The 23160-nt window shown below is 43.1% G+C and overlaps 2 protein-coding genes across 4 annotated transcripts in view; one reads left to right on the top strand and one right to left on the bottom strand.

Moving 5' to 3' along the window:
- The first annotated feature begins 302 nt into the window (after positions 1-302).
- On the top strand, positions 303-17492 carry sin3b (SIN3 transcription regulator family member B). 3 transcript variants are annotated; one of them, XM_069699057.1, is made up of 19 exons: positions 303-815; positions 2093-2199; positions 2754-2907; positions 5490-5855; positions 6203-6358; positions 6778-6906; positions 7111-7200; positions 7366-7484; positions 7859-8072; positions 8522-8638; positions 8800-9038; positions 9421-9604; positions 10629-11685; positions 13761-13930; positions 14027-14200; positions 14746-14838; positions 14932-15026; positions 15867-16065; positions 16215-17492. In XM_069699057.1, exons 1-19 carry the CDS (start codon positions 705-707, stop codon positions 16449-16451), a joined length of 4011 nt encoding a protein of 1336 aa, XP_069555158.1. In that variant the 5' UTR covers positions 303-704; the 3' UTR covers positions 16452-17492. The 3 variants fall into 3 exon arrangements, with proteins under 3 accessions (XP_069555158.1, XP_069555160.1, XP_069555159.1); XM_069699059.1 differs by lacking the exon at positions 303-815 and adding an exon at positions 988-1046; XM_069699058.1 differs by lacking the exon at positions 303-815 and adding an exon at positions 1422-1466.
- Positions 17493-21172: 3680 nt separating this feature from the next.
- The window catches only part of xpr1a (xenotropic and polytropic retrovirus receptor 1a), a 65581-nt gene continuing 63593 nt past the window's right edge, over positions 21173-23160 (bottom strand). Inside the window, exons 15-16 of the mRNA XM_069699060.1 lie at positions 22841-22911; positions 21173-22778 (exon numbers count right to left, since the gene is read on the bottom strand). Coding sequence (XP_069555161.1) covers positions 22854-22911 — 58 coding nt within the window. The 3' untranslated portion in view covers positions 21173-22778; positions 22841-22853. The remainder of the gene's footprint in view (positions 22779-22840; positions 22912-23160) is intronic.

Genomic DNA, 23160 nt, shown 5'->3' with positions numbered 1-23160 from the left:
CAAGCTGTGTCCATGCTGCATTTGGTCATATGCCGTCTGAATGAGCTGCTGATGTCTATCAATAGCCCAGTATTGATCTGTGTCCCAGCCAGCGCTCCGTCCACCGTTGATCTTGTAGTTGTGGGCACAGTCTGAAGTATGTGGCTATCGTTTTGCATGGAGTAACATTGTTCCTTTGTAGCAGTGAAGGGGGGGAGTGGAGCAATCTGATTCTTGTGAGCTCAGCTCCTCCCATCGTTGCGGCTGCGCAGTTCAAATTTTCACTCCTTTTTTTTTTTTTTTTTCAATTTTTCACTCCTACTCTGGCTTCCGGACGCCAAGACAGACCGCTGCCGCCGAATTTAAAGAGACAGGCGATAGTTATTTTAAATACGATAAACGGCAACCATTGTCCCTGTGCTTATTTTCCGACGCTCCTCGCCTCGGCTTGTTTTTTTTTTTTTTTTTATTCGATGGCGACGTTAAATCAAAGTCGCAGCGAGTAGCCGCTCGTCGGTCATCACCCTCCGCTCCGCTGGATCCCCCGTCCTCTTTGCCTCCGAGGCGAGACTGTCCAGCTAAGGCAAAGTAGGGTCGCTCGCTGGCAGGCTGGCTCCCCGACCGAGAGCACGGTTTGTCGGCTAGCCAACAACCGGAGGTAACGCCGAAGCTTCCCTCTCAAGTTGCGGTTAGCGGCTCTCGAGCCTCCCCGTCACCCCGGGATAATGGCGAAGATTCAGGCGCACAGCACCGCGAAGCAAGTAAACCAAATTCAAGACAAGCCTTACGTTATAACACAAAAGCAAGTGCAGCAGCAGCACTTCCAGAAGCTGAAGGTAAGAAGACGAAACGGACACGACAAGGGGGGAAAAGTCCCTCGGAGTCACAACCATTTTGTCGGTCGGATCGTTGCGTTTTGGATTTTGAGGCTCTTTTCTTTTTTTTCTTTTTTTTTTCTCTCCTCCGTCGTCGAGAGGAGCGAGACGGACGGCGGGCTAACGAGAGTTAGCTCGCCGGCCTATTAAAAGTAATTCACAGCCGAACAGCCGAACAGCCACGTTAAAAAGGTTAGACGCGGACGCCGTATTGCATTTAATAAATATGTTAAGTGACAGCCGAGCGGCTCGGTCGGTGCTACTTTCTTTATTCACCAGATGAATAGCAGCCGCTGTGTGGAGACGGTAACTCAGACCTTCGGTTGTGGGAAGTTCCTCCTTGTTGGGTTTTTTTTTTTTTTTTTTTTTTTTTCAGCCTCCCTGAACAAAGTGGAGGACGTCAGCCAGGCTAGCCGACGAAGGCTACTTCAGTTCATTAGCAGCTTCGTTACACATTTCTTTTGTTAATCGCAGTTGCTTTGATAAATCGCTCTGTTTTTTTTTGTTTGTTTGTTTTGTTGTTTTTTTTTTGTTGTTTTTTTTTTCGCCAACACGACACTGTTGGACGGAGACCAGCTGCGACTAAAACGTATTGTGTAAATTTGTATGCGGGTAGGTGTTGTAAGTGTTGGTGGAGTTATTGTCGGAGGCTGGCTAACGTTAGCTACAACAACCCTCTTCTGAGGTGCACTATTTGTGACAATGCTTTGTGTGAACACATTTTTTTATTATTATTATTTTTTTTAATCGCTACCCTCCTCCCCAAGAAAAAAAGAAACCCCAGCGTGGCTTCTTGTTGGGAGATCAGGAAAGATGCGGACCAAATGAACGAAGGGGGTTTCTCGTATTTTGCCCATGCATTTATTTATTTATTTCGCCGTTACTTGTACAGCTTGTACTGCTAACTAGAGGATTTGTTGATGTAGCACTTGAGCTGACAATGAGGGAAGCAAACTACCTATATATGTAAATTACTGTGAAAGATATCACCCAGCTTTTAGAAGATACTGCCAACTACCAATATTTCTGTTTGTACAGCGGCACTACTTCGCATTTATCGCAGTAATGGCCAATGTATGCAGGTATTAATGAGACTCAATGTTGTGTTGTTGTGCAAGCATGCCCTGTTTAACAGCTCTGTGATCAGGATGTTGAGGAACATGCTTCCACACAGCTGAGGCTGGTGGTGCTTTGTGTTGTGCTAATGATTTTTTTTTTTTTGAATTCTTTATGTTTAGGTTGAAGATGCCTTGTCATATCTGGACCAAGTCAAAATTCGTTTCGCAAACGACCCTGGCATATACAACAAGTTTCTCGACATCATGAAAGAGTTCAAGTCACAGAGGTATCGGTGGGAATTTGTGCAAACAATCCAGGAGTATCTATTTAAAGATTTTTTTTTTTTTTTTTTTTTTTTTTTTTGGGGGGGAGGCATTGGGTGCCTTGTATTTGATCATGACTGTGGAGATAGTGGGAAAGAGAGTAAGGGGACAACATGCAGTTAAAGATCCAGCTGGCGTCAGGGATTTGTTGTCGGAGGCACACACGCCCTAACCACTCAGCTATTGAGTCGCCCCAAGTTAGAGAGTTTTGATCATAAATTTTTCTTTGTGGCGTTTGATTACTTTGCAAAACATAAATTACCTAAGGAGTAGCAACGCATTTTAGAGCTTATCAATGAGTATGAAATTGCAAATAGCCTCCCCCTCCGATTATGCAACAGGTATTATTAACTTTAAATTTAAGAGTGGGTGATATGATTTAAAAAAAAATTAACTACAGTAAGCTGTAAGGTGCTGATGAAGCATTTGTTGTTTTTTGCAGTGTATGAGAGAGCTAATCTTACTTTGGCTCTGTGAAATGCACCACTAACATGTCTGTGTCTGTCCCCTTGAACAGCATCGACACACCGGGGGTGATAAACCGCGTGTCACAACTGTTCCATGGACACCCAGACCTGGTCTTGGGCTTCAATGCCTTCCTACCACCGGGGTATCGGATAGAGGTCCCCAAGAATGGGATGGCTTTTCTCCAGTCTCCATTCTCTGCACAGGTAAGACACTTACAGTTGAAGTAAATACAAAGTAGATACATTCTTGAAACTAGTACTTTATTTATCTTCCTATCTATTAAACTATGAGAAAATACTTACAGATCTGTACCCTGATGAGAGGCGCTGTATGTTCAAGCTCACAGAACTTTTAAATTCTTAAGAAGAAGCAGGTGTGCTTCTACTGCACTGGAGCACTTTGCCTCTCAAAAACAGCCCTGATGAAGGTTTCACCAAAAATTGTGGCAGCACATTTGTCGTGTCTGGTAGTTACATTAGATTCACGCCTGGAGTGCTGCGTTTTCTCTTTATTTGTTTTACAGAAACAAACACTTAAATATCCATCACAAGATCCAAAATATGCCATGCTGAGCTGCACAAATGCAAGGTGTCTATAAAAGGTAGACAAAGTTTGACAGTTTGATGCATACATCGTTGAGAGCGTAATACAATAATGACTGCAACTAAAAGTTTCTAATGAATTTATGCAGTGTGATTCAAAACCAAATCAAATCTATTCGGAGGTCAAAGGTCACTGTAACCTCACAAAACATGTCTGGCCACAACTCAAGAACTCCTTCACTAATTATGACAACATTTCACAGAAAAGTTTCAGGATAAAAAGATGTAGGGATGACTTTTAATACTGAAAAGATTAAAGGTCAACTTCTCCATGGCATCAACATTTTCTGCAAAAAATCTTTTCTGGCCATTATTCACTAAGCTGACTACGCCAGACTAGGGCTCCCCCCTTCAGTTGTCTTCACTGTGATTATAGTCTGCAAACCCTGTTTACATTAACATTTGTTCAAGTTGAAGGCAAGTTTTTTTAGTTTCAGTGCATATGGTGGTCAATGCCGATGACCTCACCGATTTAGTCACACAGTGAATTTGGGTCTGATAACACCAGGCTAATTTTTGAACCCCCTAACCAAGGAATAGAAGGGGAGATCGTGACCATATTTCACATTTGGTTGGATGCTAAATTGGCGACACTAATCTTGGGTGTTCACCTGGAAGCTGTGCTGATTGTATAGATCGTCTTTGCTGTCAGGTTGAAAATGTATGCAAAGCTTCCATGTGTTTGAATTTGTAGTTTCCTTGCAGCAATGTCCATATTGGAAGCGTTGTCAGCTGTCATGGCAACAAATTTGTGTTCTATTAAAATCCAATTTACTCACCAAGTACGTGAAGACAAAAACAAATTTGCCCCTTTTTGTTTCTCTCGATGAATTTACTTAATAATATAGTTGATATAAAATAGAACAAGAACATCAAAACTTAACAAAGCCTAGTCTAACAGTTTTATTTATATATCCCTATATCACAAATCAAAAGTCTGTACAGCAAACAACATCCTCTATCTTTAGCCCTTCAACTCGCATGAGGAAAAACTCCCATTAATGGACAACATTGAAGAAACCAGATGAATGTTCAATCTGATGTTTTTATTGTGTTAATCAAGTTTATTTTCTGAACAGCACGTTTCTCACTGGACATTTTTAACTGGAATTATACATGTCAATATAGTGGTAACCTTTTCACTTATTCCTTTTTTATTGAATTTCATCAAACTCTTCACTACATCTATTATGACTCTGGACAGATATGGATGTAAACTTGCAACTTGACTTGTTGGCGTAGGCATTCAACTGCAAAGTTGTACTTATAGTTTTATTTCAAGAAATAGTGAAGAACCACAAGCCAGTGATGTTTTTCTTCTGTGAGATATGTTTTTTTTTTTTTTTTTTTTTTTTTTTTGGGGGGGGGGGGGGATTGATGACTTAATAAAGGAATTCTGACAACATGAAGAGCAGAGGAGCTCTACAATCAGGTTGTTACAACACCATTTTGCCAGCCAGGTTGATTGAATACAGTTTTACGATAAAGTTTTGAACTTATATAGTTGTATACAAATAGTCACATCTCTGAGTCCTGTATCCATTCAACATAATAGCAGTCATTAGAAGTGGCCTGTTGGATCTTCACTATTTCCATCAATATAGTTGCAATATTAAGCAAAGTAGACACAATACATGTGTGATGTTGCAGCATTAAACGTATACTTCTTCTGTGTTGGAAGTCATTCATTATTTACCATATAGAGTCCACTATGTTTACTGTGCATCAATTTATTTTAATGTACAGGTACTAAATCTGAAATTTGTACAGGATATACTGCTTGAAAATCCCAAAGTGTAAGGATGTCCATGAGATGTACATAACAATTCTGCCTTGCAATTTTCCATGTTTTAAAGATGTCAGAAATAATCCACACATTATTTTTTATTTTTTTCTGAAAGTTGTTTATATCAGTTTCCATCCTGTTCCACCTCAGACTGGTGTTTTTGTGGGGTTTCCACTGAATGAACCAGCAAGAGATTTCAGAAACAAGTCATGTTAAGAGTTTAATATTTCTGTAGCAACACAGGTACATTTTAATTTATTACTTCTAAATTTGAACCGTAACCTGCACTAGTATACTGGCTAATATTTATCCCCAATTCTGAGCTGAAGTAAACAACAGTTTGCTCAAAGCACCTTTATAAAACTCATCTTTTGTCTCTCATTGTCCATCTGTGCAGATATCCCCAGGCCAGCAGGGGAAGAGTCTGACCACCCCTGCAGTGGCTGTGACCGCAGGTAGTGCCTCTGCCGCCCAGACTGAAGCTGGACCTGCCCAGACTAGTGAAGTCAAAGCGGCCTCATCAGAGTCCCTATCGTCCTCAACCTCAGCAGGACCTCCAGAGCCTCCCAGCAGACTCTCTCTTCCCCTGACCAGCAGAGAGAGCCAGAATCAGGCAACCACCTCTTCTGTGTCCCCACCTGCCTCTGAGACGAGCCCCGTAGAGTTTGACAGTGCCATCAGCTATGTAAACAAGATTAAAAACCGTTTCCTGGACCACCCAGAGATCTACAGAGCCTTTCTAGAAATTCTTCACACATATCAGGTACTGTAGAAATGAAATGCAGATGCATATTATGATAGAGTAGTTTTCTTATACGGTTCTGCCACAAAGATTTTGACGGAGACATCCTCAGCACTGATACTCCAGTATTGAGTCAGAGCCCTTTTTAAATAGGTTTATACTATTTTTTCATTAAATTAAACGACAAAATAAAAATCATCGATGAAGTGTAACATTTCCACAGCAGTCTGTTCGTTTGAGGACGGTGACAGCATTTCTGTTTCCTACGTAATATTATTGGCCATGTGTACAAAGGCCAAAGACTTTCAATTAGCTTTTCCTAAAATAATTTTTATGTTTACATCATGTTTCTCCGTACAACCCTTCAGAAAGAGCAGCTGGAGGTGAAGGAGAGTCGAGGCAGCCGAGGCAGCAGTGGGATGACAGAAGATGAAGTGTTCTCTAAAGTTGCCAGTCTCTTCAAGGGACAGGAAGACCTGCTGGCCGAGTTTGGACAGTTCTTGCCTGACGCCAAGCGATCACTGGTCAGTCAGATGGAGATCGGTTGGGACAGAAACAATTTGCAGTCACACTTGAAACCAAACCAAGATTTTCCTTTCCCAGTATTTTAACAAAGCTCACAGTTGAATTGTTATTGACATTTTATATTCCTATGATACTACTCAGACATGTCAGCCTGTTAAAATTCACATTTAATTGTCAGTGCAGTAAAAAAACAGTAATGGAAAGTGTTTTGTCAAAACATGACAGATCAGTTCAAAGTAGAGCTGAAATAGTTAATTAAGAACAATAATTGTCAACTATTTTAATGGTGCCTTTTTTTATTATTATTTTTTTTTACTATTTCCTTTACCAATCAATTCATTGAGACTGATGATTTTCAGTTGTACTGAATGCCCAATTAACCTTTTAAAATGTTCCCTGTGTGCTTCCTCTCCTGTAGTTCACAGGGAGCTCGCTGACAGGGGGGAAAGACCAGCTGAAACGACCGGAGGAAGAGGACATGATAACTAAACAGAACAAAAAGAGGCCCAGACCCATACTCCTGCAGCACATGTCCCCACTACTAAAGGTAAAGTCTCTATTTAGAATAACCGCCTCAGGCAATGCATCAAGCTGCTGTATGTATACATGTCCTTGATCTCTAAAAGTTTCAACAACCTTTTTTTTTTTTTTTTTATTCCCAAGTGCATCTGAAATGCTCCAACAACAAGAACTTTGATAAGTACAGTTTGTAAAGATCATTAAATATAAATTTCTTTTTTTTTTTATTTAGAAAAAAATGAAGTATTCCTGTACCAAAGATCAGTCCTTTGCTTCAGTTGGCAAACATGGAGTCTTAAGAGAATTCTCCTTCTTTGATAAGGTGAGGCATCAGTTTCCGTGGCAGTAATCTCTGGTTCCTACTGTTCTTTTGACCCACTGCCACTGTGCTTCCTTTTTTTTTTTTCTTCTTCTTCTTCTTCCTCTTCCTGTCCTTACACTGTTTTGTGATCGGTCTAATTTTGTTGTCAATCCACCCATCTTTTAGGTTCGTCGCCTGTTTAAAAGCCAGGAAGTGTATGAGAACTTCCTGCGCTGCATAGCCTTGTTTAACCAGGAGGTCGTTTCAGGAGCTGAGCTGCTGCAGCTAGTAACTCCTTTCCTGGGGTGAGTGGATGGAAAGATAATGGAGCTGGATAAATGTGTGCGATGACTGGTTAAGATGAGAAAAACTGATGCGCAAATTAATTAATAGAGTAGCTGCAGGGAGCCTGACCAAAGTGTAGATGCTCATGTCAGTTTCTGTGGAAAAGGCTTTCTGGTATTAGTGCAACATTAAAGTGTTGATTTTTGATTTTTATAACAGACTTTCGGGTCCATTTAAGAATCTGTAAAGTTATATTCAGATGGCACTGATATGACAATTACAGGAGCATGATAGAACAATGTATTAAGATGATTATTTTGATGGGAAAAGCTTTAGGTCAGCTGGTGTTGTCCTGATTTATCTGTCAATCATGATTTCATTAATCTCCTTGCAGGAAGTTTCCTGAACTGTACACACAGTTCAAGTCCTTTCTGGGGGACAAAGAGCTCTCTCATGTCGTGTCGGGGTTGTCAGATCGTTACATGGAGGGGGGAGGAGGCAGGGAGGTGGATTATGCCTCCTGCAAGCGCCTAGGGTCCAGCTACAGAGCACTGCCCAAGACCTACCAGCAGCCTAAATGCAGCGGGCGCACTGCCTTATGCAAGGAGGTACACCCACTTTCATTTTACCAGAGACATGTCACTGGATCATTGAAGTTGTAAGCAAAGATTCTGTGTACATTTTTGTAAATTTCCATCTTTACAAAACATTTCCAGATTTTTTTTTTTGTATGAGTTTGAAACTTGTCTTTGTTTACATCTGTGTTTTCTTCCTTCACCCTGCCTTTGCTGGTGCATTGATGCATTTTCTTGAACATTACTGCCACCTGTAGATCAATTAATATTTGTGTGACACAGATGACAGGAATGTGTATTTGGTCACCAGCGTTTGAGCACGTAAATACTACTGAATGTGCACATAGATACGAATGAAACAGGAGCCCACTCATAAAAACAACAAATAATTAAAATGTTTGTCATTATGAGATATTTTCTTGTAAAAAGGCTCTTCCCATTGATTATGGTTAACTTTTTTACATCTCCATCTGTACGTGTAGGTATTGAACGACACCTGGGTGTCGTTCCCCTCCTGGTCAGAGGACTCCACCTTCGTCAGCTCGAAGAAGACTCCTTATGAGGAGCAGCTGCATCGCTGTGAGGATGAAAGATTCGAGGTACGTACATTTTTAACAATGATTCTGCTCACGCTTCTCTCAGGATTTTATTTGATGTTTTTTGTGACCCCCTGCTATTTTTTTATAGAGGAGATTGTATGCTTTAACACATACAGCACTTTCCTGTATTTGTAAAAGCTCTGTGTTTGTGACACTTGTAGTTGGATGTTGTTCTGGAGACAAACCTGGCCACCATCAGGGTGTTAGAGAGCGTCCAGAAGAAGCTGTCCCGCCTCTCCCCAGAGGACCAGGACCGATTCAGATTAGACGACTGCCTGGGCGGCACCTCTGAGGTCATCCAGCGTCGTGCTGTGTATCGTATCTATGGCGACAAAGCCCCCGAGATCATTGAGGGACTGAAGAAGAGTCCTGCTACCGCTGTGCCTGTGGTGCTGAAGAGGTCAGGAATTTTTGGTGTTCTTTCACATTTCTTCACTGATCTTATTATCTCAGACCGCACTAGCTTTTGCAGGGCTTGCTTTACACCTATATATGCACATACATTAACATTATGTTGTGAAATGCTCTAATTCTGATAGAAATGTTTAATTGCTGACAATATGAGGAAGATCCTTGTATCAGCAGGCAGGGATCTTTGTGGCAGTGGTCCTGTCACATTGTGAAAAACTAAAATGTTTCCCTCTACAGACACTTTAGTCCTAACAATCAAACACATGAATAAGCAGGCACACTAACAAACATGGTGACACAACCTATTCCAGAGTATGGAGCCAGTTTCTTGAAGTACTGTATCTCTGTTAAAGCTGGGGTTTCCTTTCCAGGTTGAAAGCCAAGGAAGAGGAGTGGAGAGAGGCCCAACAGGGTTTTAATAAGATTTGGAGGGAGCAGTATGAGAAGGCCTATCTGAAGTCCCTCGACCACCAAGGAGTCAACTTTAAACAGAATGACATGAAGGCCCTGCGGTCAAAGAGTCTTCTCAATGAGATTGAAAGCGTCTATGATGAGGTAAAACCTCTCGTCCTCCTTCCTGAATGATGATGAAAAGATAATGAGGTGTGAAGCATCTAATGACATTCCTGTATAGTTTTTTGGTTAATGTTGTAGATCCATATCTGCAGTTGGACACAGTAAGACGCTGTAACATTGTTCATTAGTTTGATAATGATCCCCATCCTAAATGCATTCAAAGCCGGAGCTCTCAAAACAAAAACAAAAACAGCAGTTCGATCTAGTGGTTAAAAGTTGAGCTTACAATCTTGTTAGTGACCATGTGATGGAAAAAAAAGATTTGTCTCTTCCTCTCGTTTGCATTGTGGCTCCGGAAAGTCTCTTGTCAAGCAGGCTCCAAAAAGTCTCTTTTGTTTTCTCTCTTATTTGCAAGTGATTCTTTTTGTTTTACTTTCTACATCTAATTGACGACTCCCCGGTGTCCTTGTCTTGTGACCTACAACCAACTCAGTATTACCATACAAAAGCAGATACAAAGGGAATGGGGGTGACTGTCAATTGTTTGTCAACTGTATAAAGCTGCCCTACGGAGGAGTGACGTGGAGCACTGCTGGGGGAGCAATGCTGGACACCTCTCTTTGAGGGTGCATGTAGTTCCTCCTTCTTGCAAGAATAAATGTCCGATGTGTTTGATTTTGAACCGAGCCTCTTGAGTAATTTTTCCAACATAATGGAAACAGACGTTGACATAACGATCTCAACTCAAGGCTCTAATTATTGATCAAGAGTGAATCGGAATCATAAATACCTTTTATGGCAACCAATTATTCTCTGGCTGCTGATGAGGATGGTGGGAGTCAGTCGAAAGCTCCAGAACAAGCCAGCAACAAAACAGACCTTGAGTTGAAAGTTTTAAGCCCTTGTACATTACTTTACTTTGTATCCTTTGTGTTAATGCTGCTGTTTGGGGAAAACTTTTTCTCTGTAGTTTATACAGGGGATTAATTTCTCTTAAATCACGATGCAGCTCGGCATGTGTGCATCTCCCTGCATTGATCTCTATTTGTTTTTCTTATCTCAGCGTCAGGAGCAGAGCACAGAGGAGGGCGGGGTTGGCCAGCAGGGACGTAACGGCGCGGCCTCATCCAGCGAGCCTCACATGGTGTTTACATACGAGGACAAGCAGATCCTGGAGGACGCTGCCTCACTCATCATCTACCATGTCAAACGTCAGCCCACCATCCACAAAGATGACAAGGACCACATCAAGCGCATCATCCAGCACTTTGTTCCCGACTTGTTCTTCTCTCGCCGCGGCGAGCTCAGTGATACTGAAGATTGGACAGATGAGGAGGCTGAGCTTGAGGAGGGAGGTGAGAGAGGAGGAGCCTCAGCAGCAGTGGCGGCAGCAGCTGCTGCTGCCGTCGCCGCTGCCGCCGCCGCTGCCGCCGCCGCCGCAGCAGCAGCAGCAACAGCAGCAGCAGCAGCAGCAGGAGGAGGAGCAGCAGGAGGAGCACCAGCAGCAGGAGGAGCACCAGCAGCAGGAGGAGCACTACCAGCAGCACCACCAGCAGCACCAGCAGGAGGAGGAGCAGCAGCAGGAGGAGGAGCAGGAGGCGGAAATGGTAATTCTAACAATGCAGCAGCAGCCACAGGTAGTCAGTCCCAACCCCAGCCTACCCAATCACAGTCTCAGAACCAGTCCCAACTGCAGCAGCACCTCAATGGTGAGTCCAGGAGGAGGCGCTGCAGCCCATCCCAACCTGCAGACACAGAGGCCTCCACCACCTCCAGTAGCACGAGCCAGCCAGCAGGGACCACCACATCCACCCCTGGGTCTACACCTATGGAGACGGGTTCAGGTGTGGCCGCGGAGAAGGTGGACCTGCGCGACCCCGAAGCAGAGCACCAGAAGGACCTGGACGGTGTCTACAACCTTTTCTTCGTCAACAACAACTGGTATTTCTTCTTGCGGCTGCACCAGACTCTGTGTTCGCGGCTGCTGCGGGTTTACCGTCAGGCTGAGCGGCAGCTGTTGGAGCACCGGGCGGAGCAGAGCAGAGAGAGGCTGCTGATGGCTGAGGGAAGGAGGGAAAAGGCGTGTGACCTGGCCATGGAGCTCCGCCTCAAACAGCCCAGTGAGTTCAGCTGCTGGTTATAGAAGTGGTCATATATTAATATATATCTAAATTGGGTCAGTCAGCTGTCATATTTAAGTTGGTGTGGACAAACGAGCTCAGTGTAGGTGGTTATTTTGTTTCAAATCCTTGAATTATAATCACAAGCGCAAATATACAAAAACCCTCATCAGAATGATGTGATAATAAGTTTTATTAAAGAGTGCTGAAGCAGGAAGTGCATTTAAGTCAGTTTCTCATTGAGTTGTATTGCCTAAATAATGGTCACAGTCATACACAGAATGGTATACAGTGAACCCTCGCTATAACGCGGTTCACCTTTCACGGTCTCGCTGCTTCACGGATTTGCATCGTGCATTGAAATCACATTACGACTATATGTAACGTAGATATATTTAATGTCCAGTTCTATCTATTTCAATTGTAAAATAAAGGTTACTACTTCACGGATTTCGCCTATCACGGTTTCTATTTGGAACGTAACCCCCGCGAAAAACGAGGGTTCACTGTATTGAAAGACATGCAACTCTTTTAGGGCAGCAACTAATGCTTATTTTCTTTATCAATTTATCTGTTGATTATATTCCCCCCAAAAATTGTTTTTGTTGTTTTGTTTTTAAAATTTCAACTAGTGTTTTTAGAAGCCCAAGTTGCAGCCTAAAATGTCTTTCTTTGTCCTGACCAATAGTCCGCAACCAAAAAAATATTCGCTTTGCTACCATGAAGGACAAAGAAACCAGAAAATATTAGGATGCTGTAATCAGACAATTTCAGCAGTTTGTCATTAAAAAATTACTCAACCATTAACCGACTATCAAAACAGTTGCCAATATTTAAAACTGCAGCCCATTGAAGACTGAAAAGAAAAGAAAGCGCTTTATGTGCTGCTTGAATAAGATCTTTATTTGATTGACTCTGGTTACAAACTTAGTATCGTGGTATGGTGTGATATTTGGTCTCAGTTCAGGTGGAGTTTTAATGGAGTGTAGCACAATGTTGTTTTTTTTTATTGTCCTGAACTGATTTGCAGTACAAGTTTCAAGGCCAATCAAAGATGTTTTTGAAAATGACTTTGGATCATTATTGCAACCCGCTGGGCTCCAGGTAAAATTGTTTAAACTAAATTTTTACCCAAAACTTTAGAAGCAACAAAAACTGCACAGAAATTTGCAACTAATGATTGATTTTATTTATATATATATATTTTTTTTTTAATTATGGCGTAATCTGCTTATTATCTTCTCTATTTGATGTTTGGCCTATGCAACTTTAGAAAGTAATGAAAAATGCCATATTGTAGAACAAGGGGATGTCATGGAATCTTCGATCATTCAATCTTGTGTAGTTCGACCAGCAGTCCAAAACTCCTAAACATTCATTTTTCTTAGCAAAACTGGAAAGGAATTAAAAGAGTAGAGAGTTTAAGACCAAGAAAAGCTGCAAACATCACGTTTGGTATTTTTTCTTTCTGATTGATTTTCCTTCAGCTTGTTATTTGCTGCAGCTACCGGTCTGAATTAGCGTCCTGTAGTTCCACACTGGCCACCTTTTTGTGTCACTGCTGTCAGTCGAAATATTTTTTGAAACTTTGGTATTTTGTCACGATACAAATGAAGACACGGTGTCCACGCCGACTCCTACCACCGCGCTCGCGCTGACTCTTACCTCCGCGCTGACTCTTACCGCCGCGCTGACTCTTACCGCCGCGCTGACTCTTACCACCGCACTGACTCTTGCCGCCGCACTGACTCTTACCGCCGCTCTGACTCTTGCCGCCGCGCTGACTCTTACCACCGCGCTGACTCTTACCGCCGCGCTGACTCTTGCCACCGCGCTGACTCTTGCCACCGCGCTGACTCTTGCCACCGCACTGACTCTTGCCGCCGCGCTGACTCTTACCACCGCGCTGACTCTTACCGCCGCACTGACTCTTACCGCCGCTCTGACTCTTACCGCCGCACTGACTCTTACCGCCGCTCTGACTCTTACCGCCGCTATGACTCTTACCGCCGCGCTGACTCAGCAGCACTGTAACGACACGCTGCTCTAACTGTGACGTCCCTTCACTCCCACAGGTGAGGTGGATTTGGAGGAGTACTACCCTGCCTTCCTGGACATGGTGCGCAGTCTGCTCGACGGCAACCTGGACTCCACACAGTACGAAGACACGCTGAGGGAGATGTTCACCATCCACGCTTATATCGGCTTCACCATCGACAAGGTCATCCACAACATCATTCGGCAGGTAAGAGGAGTTCACGTTTACGCTGAGCGCGCGTGTTGGACAGCAGAGACGTTTTTAAAGACTGTCGTATTGTAATCCGCGCTTGTTTGACTTCAGCTGCAGCACCTGGTGAGCGACGAGGTGTGTCTGCAGGTGGTTGATCTGTACCTGGCGGAGAGGAAGCGGGGGGCGGCGGGGGGGAACCTGTCCTCCCAGTGTGTTCGAGCAGCGTGGGAGACCAGCTACCAGTGGAAAGCCGAGCGAGTCATGGCTGAGGAGAACTGCTTCAAGGTGAGGGGGGAAATAAAGTCCTGGTCAATGCGCACGTGGCCCGTTTCTCATCATCAACCTCTAATTTCTCTGCAGTGGGAAAGTGCTGTTTACAGCTTCTCAGTACTTTTAGAGGATAGTAAAAGTCTCAGCACTGAATGTACTGTGAGAAGCAAAGTGCAACTTTAATAGCTGTTTTTCTAGCAAAGAGAGCTTCTGCCTGCTTTACTGCTTCACGAAAGCATCATTTTCAATCTTTTCCTTCTGAGGACATTGAAGGCTTTTTACGAAGTTTGTTGCAGCTTTACCCTCTATAGTATGACTGTGGTGTAACAGCATTAACCTGGATATGACATGACTCAACTACAGCCAGGTTTACTGCACCACCACCAACAGTTTCTTGACTCTCATTCGCATACAATCAGCTGCCAGAACTTCAGCACCTTTCTTGGACCAACGTAATGCGCTAATAACACACGTTAACAACTTTAATATCGGTTGTAAGAATATGAACCTCCTGTTCCGAGTTGATTCACAACGCTCTACTTTCGTTTCTTTCTCGCCAGGCGATGTTCATCCAAAATAAGGGTCATGTGACGATGACCGTGGAGCTGCTGGACACTGAGGAGGCTCAGGCTGACGACCCGCTGGATGTTCAGGTAAACGCGCGTTTTAGAAACCGCACAGAACTGTTCGAATTGATCGTCCGATTTAAGTCGAACATTGATTCAACTTCTTGTCTCTTCCGTCAGTGCCTGTCGAGCTACATGGAGCAGTTTGTCGGGGCAGAGTCCAGTCTGTGCTCTCAGGCAGAGGGATACTTCTTCAAACCTGTATTTCTGCCCAGGTATGACACTCGCACACGCTGCACACATATTATTTCTACACAGCTCAGTGTTCGGTTGTTGCATGCAAGTTTCACAGCCAGCTGTTGTGTAGCAGAAGTAACACGGGCAGATAAACTTGTGACTATTTGACTGAGACACTTTCGGTAGATCTTTTTTCGGCTTCTTTCCTGCTTTCAACATTTCATACTAAAATGAATTGAATACAACACCAACTAACGTTTGAATTTCTGCACAGTCGGCGTTTAGGTGTTGTTGAAAATAAATGAATGTAGTGCTCGCAGAGTACAAGGATTCAACTTTTTTTTTTCTTGTGCACATTTCTACCTGATGTGTATAATGTGATGATCACAAATTATGTCCTCCAAAGTGACAATATAGTTCATTAACATCTCACCTATAACTGATGCGATATCCTGCAGAAAGCTGCATTTTTTTTTTACTTCAAGATTGCAAAGATGCTGCTAAGATTTGTTTCAGTGCACCATTTAAGAAAAATACATCCGCTTTACTTGAAATGTGCAAAATAGAAATCTATCTTTGTAATGTTTACAACACAACAATCGCTGTAGCTGAGGACATGGTTCATGTTTGAAGTTCGGTTACTTCATTTGTGCCACAGCCATGAAAAAAACAACAACAACCTGTTACTGGAATTAGAAAGTTTGTTCCCACATGTATCTGACTTTAATGTCACCTCGTTACAGCTGCAGCATCATCTCATGTTCTCATTTGTTAAGATTAACCGGGTTTTTACAAACATCTCATTCTGATGACGCATCAGACGAAGACTGAAATCGAACCATTTCAGCGTAATAATACGCGTGCGTGTTGTCTGGCAGGAACCTGCGGCGTTTCCGTCGCTGGCAGGTGCGGCAGGTGGAGGCGATGCGCTGCAGGAGAGAGTGGCACCGCCAGCTGGGTGTGGAGAACGCCGGCAGTCTGGACTGTCGCTTTAAACTCAACACTCACAAGATGGTGTTTGTCATGAACTCCGAGGACTACATGTACCGCCGAGGAGCGCTGGTCAAGGCCAGGAAGGTAGGCCGGAGTCGGCGTCGCATGTTCAGACATCAGTCTACGAGGCGGTGTTGTCAGTGTCCCGGTGGACCCGAGTAACGCCGGGGAGATCCGACGTCGCCGGGACATTCTCTGCTCGTTAAATCCTGTTTGTTCCTCTCCCTCCGCAGTCGCAGCACACGGTGGCAGCGAGCCAGCACGAACGCTTTGACAAGTGGCACCAGGGCTGGCTGGCCAATCACGTCACGGCCTCGGCCGAGCGCTCGGTGCAGAACTGGCTGATGGGCGAGGAGGAGGAGGACATCATCCCCTGCAAGACGACGTGCCTGTCGACTGAGGTGAAAGGGCAAACGGTCAACAGATACCAGGTCCATTACAGTGGTAGCAAAGCCCCCCCCTCACCGTAGAGATGGACGCAGTTCTCGCACAGACACAGGTAAATGCATGGACTTACAGGACATCTGTACACTAAACACAGACATAAACAGCTGCAGTCCCATTTCTCCACCTTCCTCCACAACACGCTCACTCATTCACTCTCACTCCTGGATGAAGAAACTGGCAGAAACACCGCGAGTCAGTGAATGAGTGACTGTGTGGAGACGAGGGCCCACAGACAGTGAAGTGAACTCGGCCCCGATCGACAGGGCGAGCTGGACACAACGGCACAAACGGAGCTCATCCTCTTCGGCATCTTCATCATTCTAGCTTCTCTGGTGGCACTAAAGTTGGTAAGACTGACCGACAGAGACGTTTGATCAGGCGACAAGTCATGAGATCATTAAATTTGTTTCAGAAATGTGAATGTCTGTTTTTTGTTTTCTTTTTTTTTTTTTTTTTTTTTTTAAAGTCGTGTAGTTTTTAGTTTCTAAAGCCAGAGAGCCTTCTGCTTGTTGATTGGTTGGTTTCTGCGTGTTTATATGGAGAGATCATGGTTAACGTGTGTATGTATGTGTATCCCGCTCTCTTCATTTTGTCTGTTTGTAGGCCCAGCGGAGGCTCTACAACTATAGTAACTGCATTATTACTGTATGTGCATATATACAACAGGGATCCTGTAGTTTTATATATGCATCTACACGCGCTGATTGATACATCTACAGATCACGTGGTTCCTTACAGTGTTTGCTATCAGCCAACTCTCGATGTTTGTGTTTTGTTTCTTTGTATTTTCTTCCAATTTTGTGTTGTAGCTAAACAAGTTATCACCAGGGCAACAAGGAGTCCTTAAAACAAATTGGTTTAATATTGATGAAGCAGTCAAATTATGTATCATAATCATGATTTCACCAAATGTTTACTTTGCATTGTCTTTTTTTTTTTTGTTTTGTTTTGTTTGTTTTTTGCATACTGACATTGAAAATAAAAGCAAAATATCAGTGTTAAAATAGAATGTATAACATTTATCCTGTATCAGTTATCAGAAAATAAACAACCTAGTTGTGACCTTCTTAGATGGTGACTGGCAGGTTGTTTGTGGGTATGTTGGATGCAACTTTGAGCCGCTGCATTGTTGTTGGTTTTTTTTTTTCCAGTATGTTGGGAACAGAACTTGCAGCCCTTATTTCGTACGGTCGGCTGAATGTACAACTAGAGCCTGTAAGGTTGAGATGGTCGACACAAACTACTTTGGAGCTGAAACGACACGCGATCGACGGAAAATCGGTAGCTTGTAGATGACTCGTGAGGATTATCACTGAAAACTGAGCGTGTTTGGGGGTTTTGACTGTCGGCAGAACAAACGAAGACGTCGCAAATGACTGACTGTTCTGTGCAGCTAAATATGATGAGCTCGATTAACTGCAGGCCCGTTGCGCCGGATCGAAGTTTGATTTCGTGCGAACGCTGACAAAACGCATCGCAAAGTTGATCTGTCGCTTTTGATCACGTCACACCATCATCCTCAGCACGCCGAGTTCCCCCAGCTGTCAGAGTGTTGCTCTTTAAAGATCAGATTTGGATAATATTAAGATTTATTTATGCAAACGTCATGCGCTGAGGGAGACCGTGTGATGTGACTGTAGAAAAGCTACGGGACAGAGGAGAGATTGTTTCTTTAACTGCAGGTCAGAAATGAACATTTATCTGCGAAACGGGAAGAGATTGTTGTGATTTGTTGTTGTTGTTGTTGTTGGAGGATTAAGAGGGCTTGCTGGATGATGATTCATCACAAAGTTAACGGTGTTCTCCTTTGGTGCTTCTTCACTGCCAAGAAGCAAGATTTTCAGGCTTTTCAGGATGATTCATTTCTCCTTCGCTGGCACGCTCAACGTAACTGCATCAGTCTGCCCACCGGGAATGAAGGGAAAAGAAACATCAAATCCCCAGACGCTGCCAGCGCTTTTGGACGAGTGCACGCACTTGAAGGTAAGAGCGGATGAATAATCAACTTCGCGCTGCAAAAACACTGCTCCAGACATCAAGACTGAAGTGAAGGAGTGAAAGCAGAATGCCGAGGAGGAAACGGAAAAGACCCCGTTAACCACAGAAAGTGACCGTGTGCAGGAGGAAAGATGCGTCTCTGTATTCAGAGCTGCATCAGGGGCCCCACCGAGGGGAAATACTCACTCAGCAAAGCTGCTTGTTCACCTGAGAGGACAAAGATCCTGGAGACATTAAAGAAGACGGTCAGTCAGAAGAAGAGGGACGAGGCGGAGTGAGTTTAAAAATAATCGTGGTTTATAAAACCCAGATATGACAGGATCACCAAAGTGTATACAGAAATACAAATACTATCAGAAAAACCATCATAGAACAGTGTTATACACTCAACATGTACAAACTACTCTGTAAAAGGGACTCGGGGAGGATGGTTCAGACTGTAAGACATTTTCCTTTCTTTATGTCTCTTTAAATCACATTTAGCCACAATGCATTTCTTCTTTATTTATTTTTTTGTATCTTATCAAAGTAGAACATCCATCTATCAAACCACAGGCACTGTCACGTTCAGCTAGTTTAGAGAAAGGGTACAAACAACATCGAGAGAGGAAGAGGAGGGGAGGATGCACACATATCAAGCACTTTAACATCATGAAGGTTTCAGCAAGCAGTTCATCGTCTGAGGTTTCCTCCCATGAGAGGAAAAAACGGGGTGTCAGGGCTTATGATCATCTCATCGAACACAAACTGTACAAAATTACCCTGTTTTTTTTTGTGTGTTTTTTTCCCAGCAGGTCACACACACTAAACATGTGGAAACAAACGCTGGTCACCAAAACATGTGAAGCACCTCGAAATACTTCCGGCGAGCACGTAAAGATCTGCGAGATATTTAAGAGCTACTCGGGCAGATCTGGGATCAGTCTAACGGTATCTTGTTATGGTGTGGGTCCTCTCTGGACTGGGGGTCAGTCCCTGTGTCCTGCTCCACCGCCTCTGTGAGATGTAACCTACACAACATGTTCCCAACGGGACTCCAGCTCCAGGACACGGGACTCCCTTCGCCCCCACCTCCTCCATGAGCCCTGCACGTAAAACCCCCCGGAGATGACGGAGCCTTGAAATACAAAGGAATCACCAACAAGATACAACCAATCACATTCTCCATTTCTATGGACTTGTTTTTTTTTTTTTCTTCTTCTTCTTCTATCTTTATACAAACACGTTAAAACAGATTTACACATGAGAAGGAGTGCAGGACTGTGAACAATCAACAAAAAAAGCTCCTCATCACCTACAAAATACTGCTTGTCCTGGAGCAACAATGGCAACGTATGAAATCCATCATTGTTGGGAGGCTACAATGATTACTAATATACACAATATGTCAAATAAATTAAGATCTATGTACAATGTAAAACTAAAGCAGCATGCAGGCAAGACAACAGCCTTTTTACAAAACGATCTGGTGTGGTGCTCTCCGACACGAGAGAGAGGCCGTGTGTGTGTGTGTGTGTGTGTGTGTGTGTGTGTGTGTGTGTGTGTGTGTGTGTGTGTGTGTGTGTGTGTGCTTATGGCGTGTGTTCAGTGTATCTAAATGGACAGAAGCTTTCTGCCTTCTAAACTTTTAACAGATACAACACAGTTTTTTTTTTAGTTTTTTTTTAACTTTCTAGCTCTTTCATTGCACACAGAAGCTGTTCAGTCTATCAGCCGCTGAGGGGGAAGAAAAGATAAAAGAGAGGGAAGGAAAGAGGAGTTTTCTGTAGGAAATGTGTCTCTAAGATCTCTGGGCTTCGTCTTACGACTACTCGGTGGTGACACGGTGTCGTCACAAGGAGGAACCGTGGAGCAGAGAGGGGAGCCACGGGGTCAAACAGGAAGAGAAAGTCCAACACAAATTACACACCAGCATTAAAGTTACTCTTGAAAGCCGACGAGCTTCAAACACCGGGCAGCGACTCACTTTGAAATTACAACCAGCAGCTCTTCGTATGAACCACATCTCGCGTTGGTTGATACTAACTTTAAATATCTACGATTAGATCTGATCCAACAAGCCACAACACTTGAAATCATGTCTTAAGATACTGAATAATAGCAACAAACAAGCAACAGTATCAGGTGACGGGGGCGCTGACTGGTGCAGGGTCAGATCTGCTCGGGAACATGCCACAGGTCGTAGATATGAACTATTAGAGAACTGAATGACTTCATGAAGTGTCACCAGATTTGAAGACTGCCTGCCAAAAAAAAAACCCTGATGGTCATAGAAGTAGGACAGGGTTTTTTTTTTTTTTTAAATTTAAGGATGTTGTTGTTAACGTATTCTCTGTTTAAGCTATTACAATCAAAATTGTATCCACGACCTAACAAATAAACACCGAAAGATGCAGAGCAGCTCAGTGGAAAACCGCCTAATCTGGCAACACGGGTAGCAGCGCCCCCGTGTGGTAAATCATAGAAACTGTCACAATGCACAAAGTGCATATACCAGTGGTTCTCAAACGTTTTCTGTCTGGCCCCAGTTTGGAGGGTGAAACAAACAAAAGAGCCAAGTTACATTTTTACTGCAATGAAATTATCTCAAACGTGAAACAGCATTTTTTGTGCAAACACATTTTAAACTTCGCCCAAATAGCAAAACAACACACAAGGCTTTCTGCTCTATAAGGACAGTGAAGAAGCCTTTTCATATCCATATTTTTGGACTGTTTGATCACTTTTTTCCATTTCCTTTTCTTCCTGTAAGAAATCTATCCATCTTGGACAATACATATCATTGTGCTGTCACAGTCCATCTTTCTGACCTGAATCTGACTGAATCCTTCCAAACAACACAGCGCTTGTTTGGTTAATGTACCTCCATGAATCAATGTTAAAAAAAACGCTCCATGTTTCAGCTCCTTTTCCTGCTCCCAGTCTGACATATACACTCACATTTCCACTGAGGTTATCAAACATCGCATCCTATCCTTCTATCTATCCTTCAGATACATGTTGACAGTAATATGAGTAATTCTACTGATGTTACTGGGATGTCCGACAAGACAGATCCTGCCTGCTAAAACAGCCCCCCAAAAAACGTTGATTTGAATTAAAAAACACCTTTAAATAAGCGCTGTGTTCTCAGCTCGATGCACAAAGATACCCGAGCCGCAGTCACATTCATAACAATAAAAACTTTGGTAAATAATGTAAAGATTAGCACTGCATGTACATTTGCTGTAGTTAACAGGGCACTTTAAGATAACATGACACGATGCTTTACAAGCCAGTTTTTGCACTAATCTGAGGTCGGGGGAATAAACTGAGGTCTAACTAAGAGCTCATTAAAAAACGTGGCACGAGTTGAACGCAGAAAAAAAACATTCCAAACGTTATAAAATACATCAAAAATCATCGTGAGGATGCTCCAACTAGTCTCACTAGTATAAACGACACATGTAGAAGTACTTAACAACTACAATAGAGTAATAATGCACATCGAAATATAGGAAATATAATACAAAGCAACTTCACAGACTAGAAATGTTTCAATCAAAACATCCTTTTTTTTTGTCATGGTTTGTGTATTAAATGCACTTTTCCTGCAAGTGCCTCCAGGGTGTGTGATTGTACAACAACAACAAAAAGGAAGAAAAAAAAAAGAACAAAACGAGGGAGTATAAAAAGAATCAACGAGTTGAAACCAGTTGATTTGTTTTGATATGCTGTAATGTGAGCAGAGTCCTTCCTCAGGTTTCTATTTCTGAGTGTTTAGTCTTTTGATTGGCTTTGTCTTCTCCCTGTTGATCCTAGTGGAGTTAGAAAAGATGTGTAAACAGTCGTCTGTAGCCTGTTTGTGCAGCACCTCCTAAATAAACCCAGGACGAAATTCAAGAAGGATCTAAAGAACAAATATGTCAACGTAAATGACAGATACTAAAGAAGTCCCTTTAAAAAAAGAAGAGGATAATCCAGTGTTGTTGTATCTTGTCCAGTAACGTGCAGGTTTCCCTCTGACGTCTGTCCATCGGTCTGACTGTGACATTCGCTCTCTCTCTCCTCGACTGTAGCAACGTTACACCATGCTTGTGCTTCAGCGGGTTTATCTTTGTGTGCGTTTCTGCGTTATACTGTGTGTTTTTCTATACTTATAAAGACCAAAATCTCTTCACGAAGATGTAAAGATGAGGTAAGTTTTATAAAGGCGAGGACAGGCCTCGCTGGTTTATAGGTTTACACTGAAGCTTCAGACTTACAGTTAAAACTACGAAGGAGAAGGGTTGAGGTTGGGTGGTAGTGAATGAGGTCCTTATAAGTATAGTACAAATGTGTAAGTGTGTGCTTGTGTGTGTGTGTGTGTGTGTGTGTGTGTGTGTGTGTGTGTGTGTGTGTGTGTGTGTGTGTGTGTGTGTGTGTGTGTGTGTGTTGGCGCTGTGGATTCAGCTGAAGGCCTCATCATCCGTATCTTCAATAAGCACCTTTGTGTCCTTCTTCGATCTGAAAAAAAAGAGGATTAAAGAGTTGTTTATATTAATGTTCTATGTTTGACCTTTTAAAGGAGCAGTGTGTAGGATTTAGTGGCATCTAGTGGTGAGGTTGCAGATTGTCACCAACTAAACATCTCTCCTCACGCTCTCTGTTTCCATGCATGTAAGAGAATCTTTGGCAGCAGCGAAACCCGTTAAAAAGGCAAAAGGCCCTCTAAGGAGTCAGAGTTTGGTTTGTGCCTTCTGGGTTACTGGAGAA

The sequence above is a fragment of the Brachyistius frenatus genome, unplaced genomic scaffold (genome assembly GCF_029030835.1).
Source record: "Brachyistius frenatus isolate BFR_SWC_R1_liver_20210118 unplaced genomic scaffold, ASM2903083v1 Contig_29, whole genome shotgun sequence".
Taxonomy (NCBI): Eukaryota; Metazoa; Chordata; class Actinopteri; family Embiotocidae; genus Brachyistius; species Brachyistius frenatus.
The sequence above is the reverse complement of the archived record's forward strand: the minus strand, read 5'-3'. Positions and strand labels throughout refer to the sequence as shown.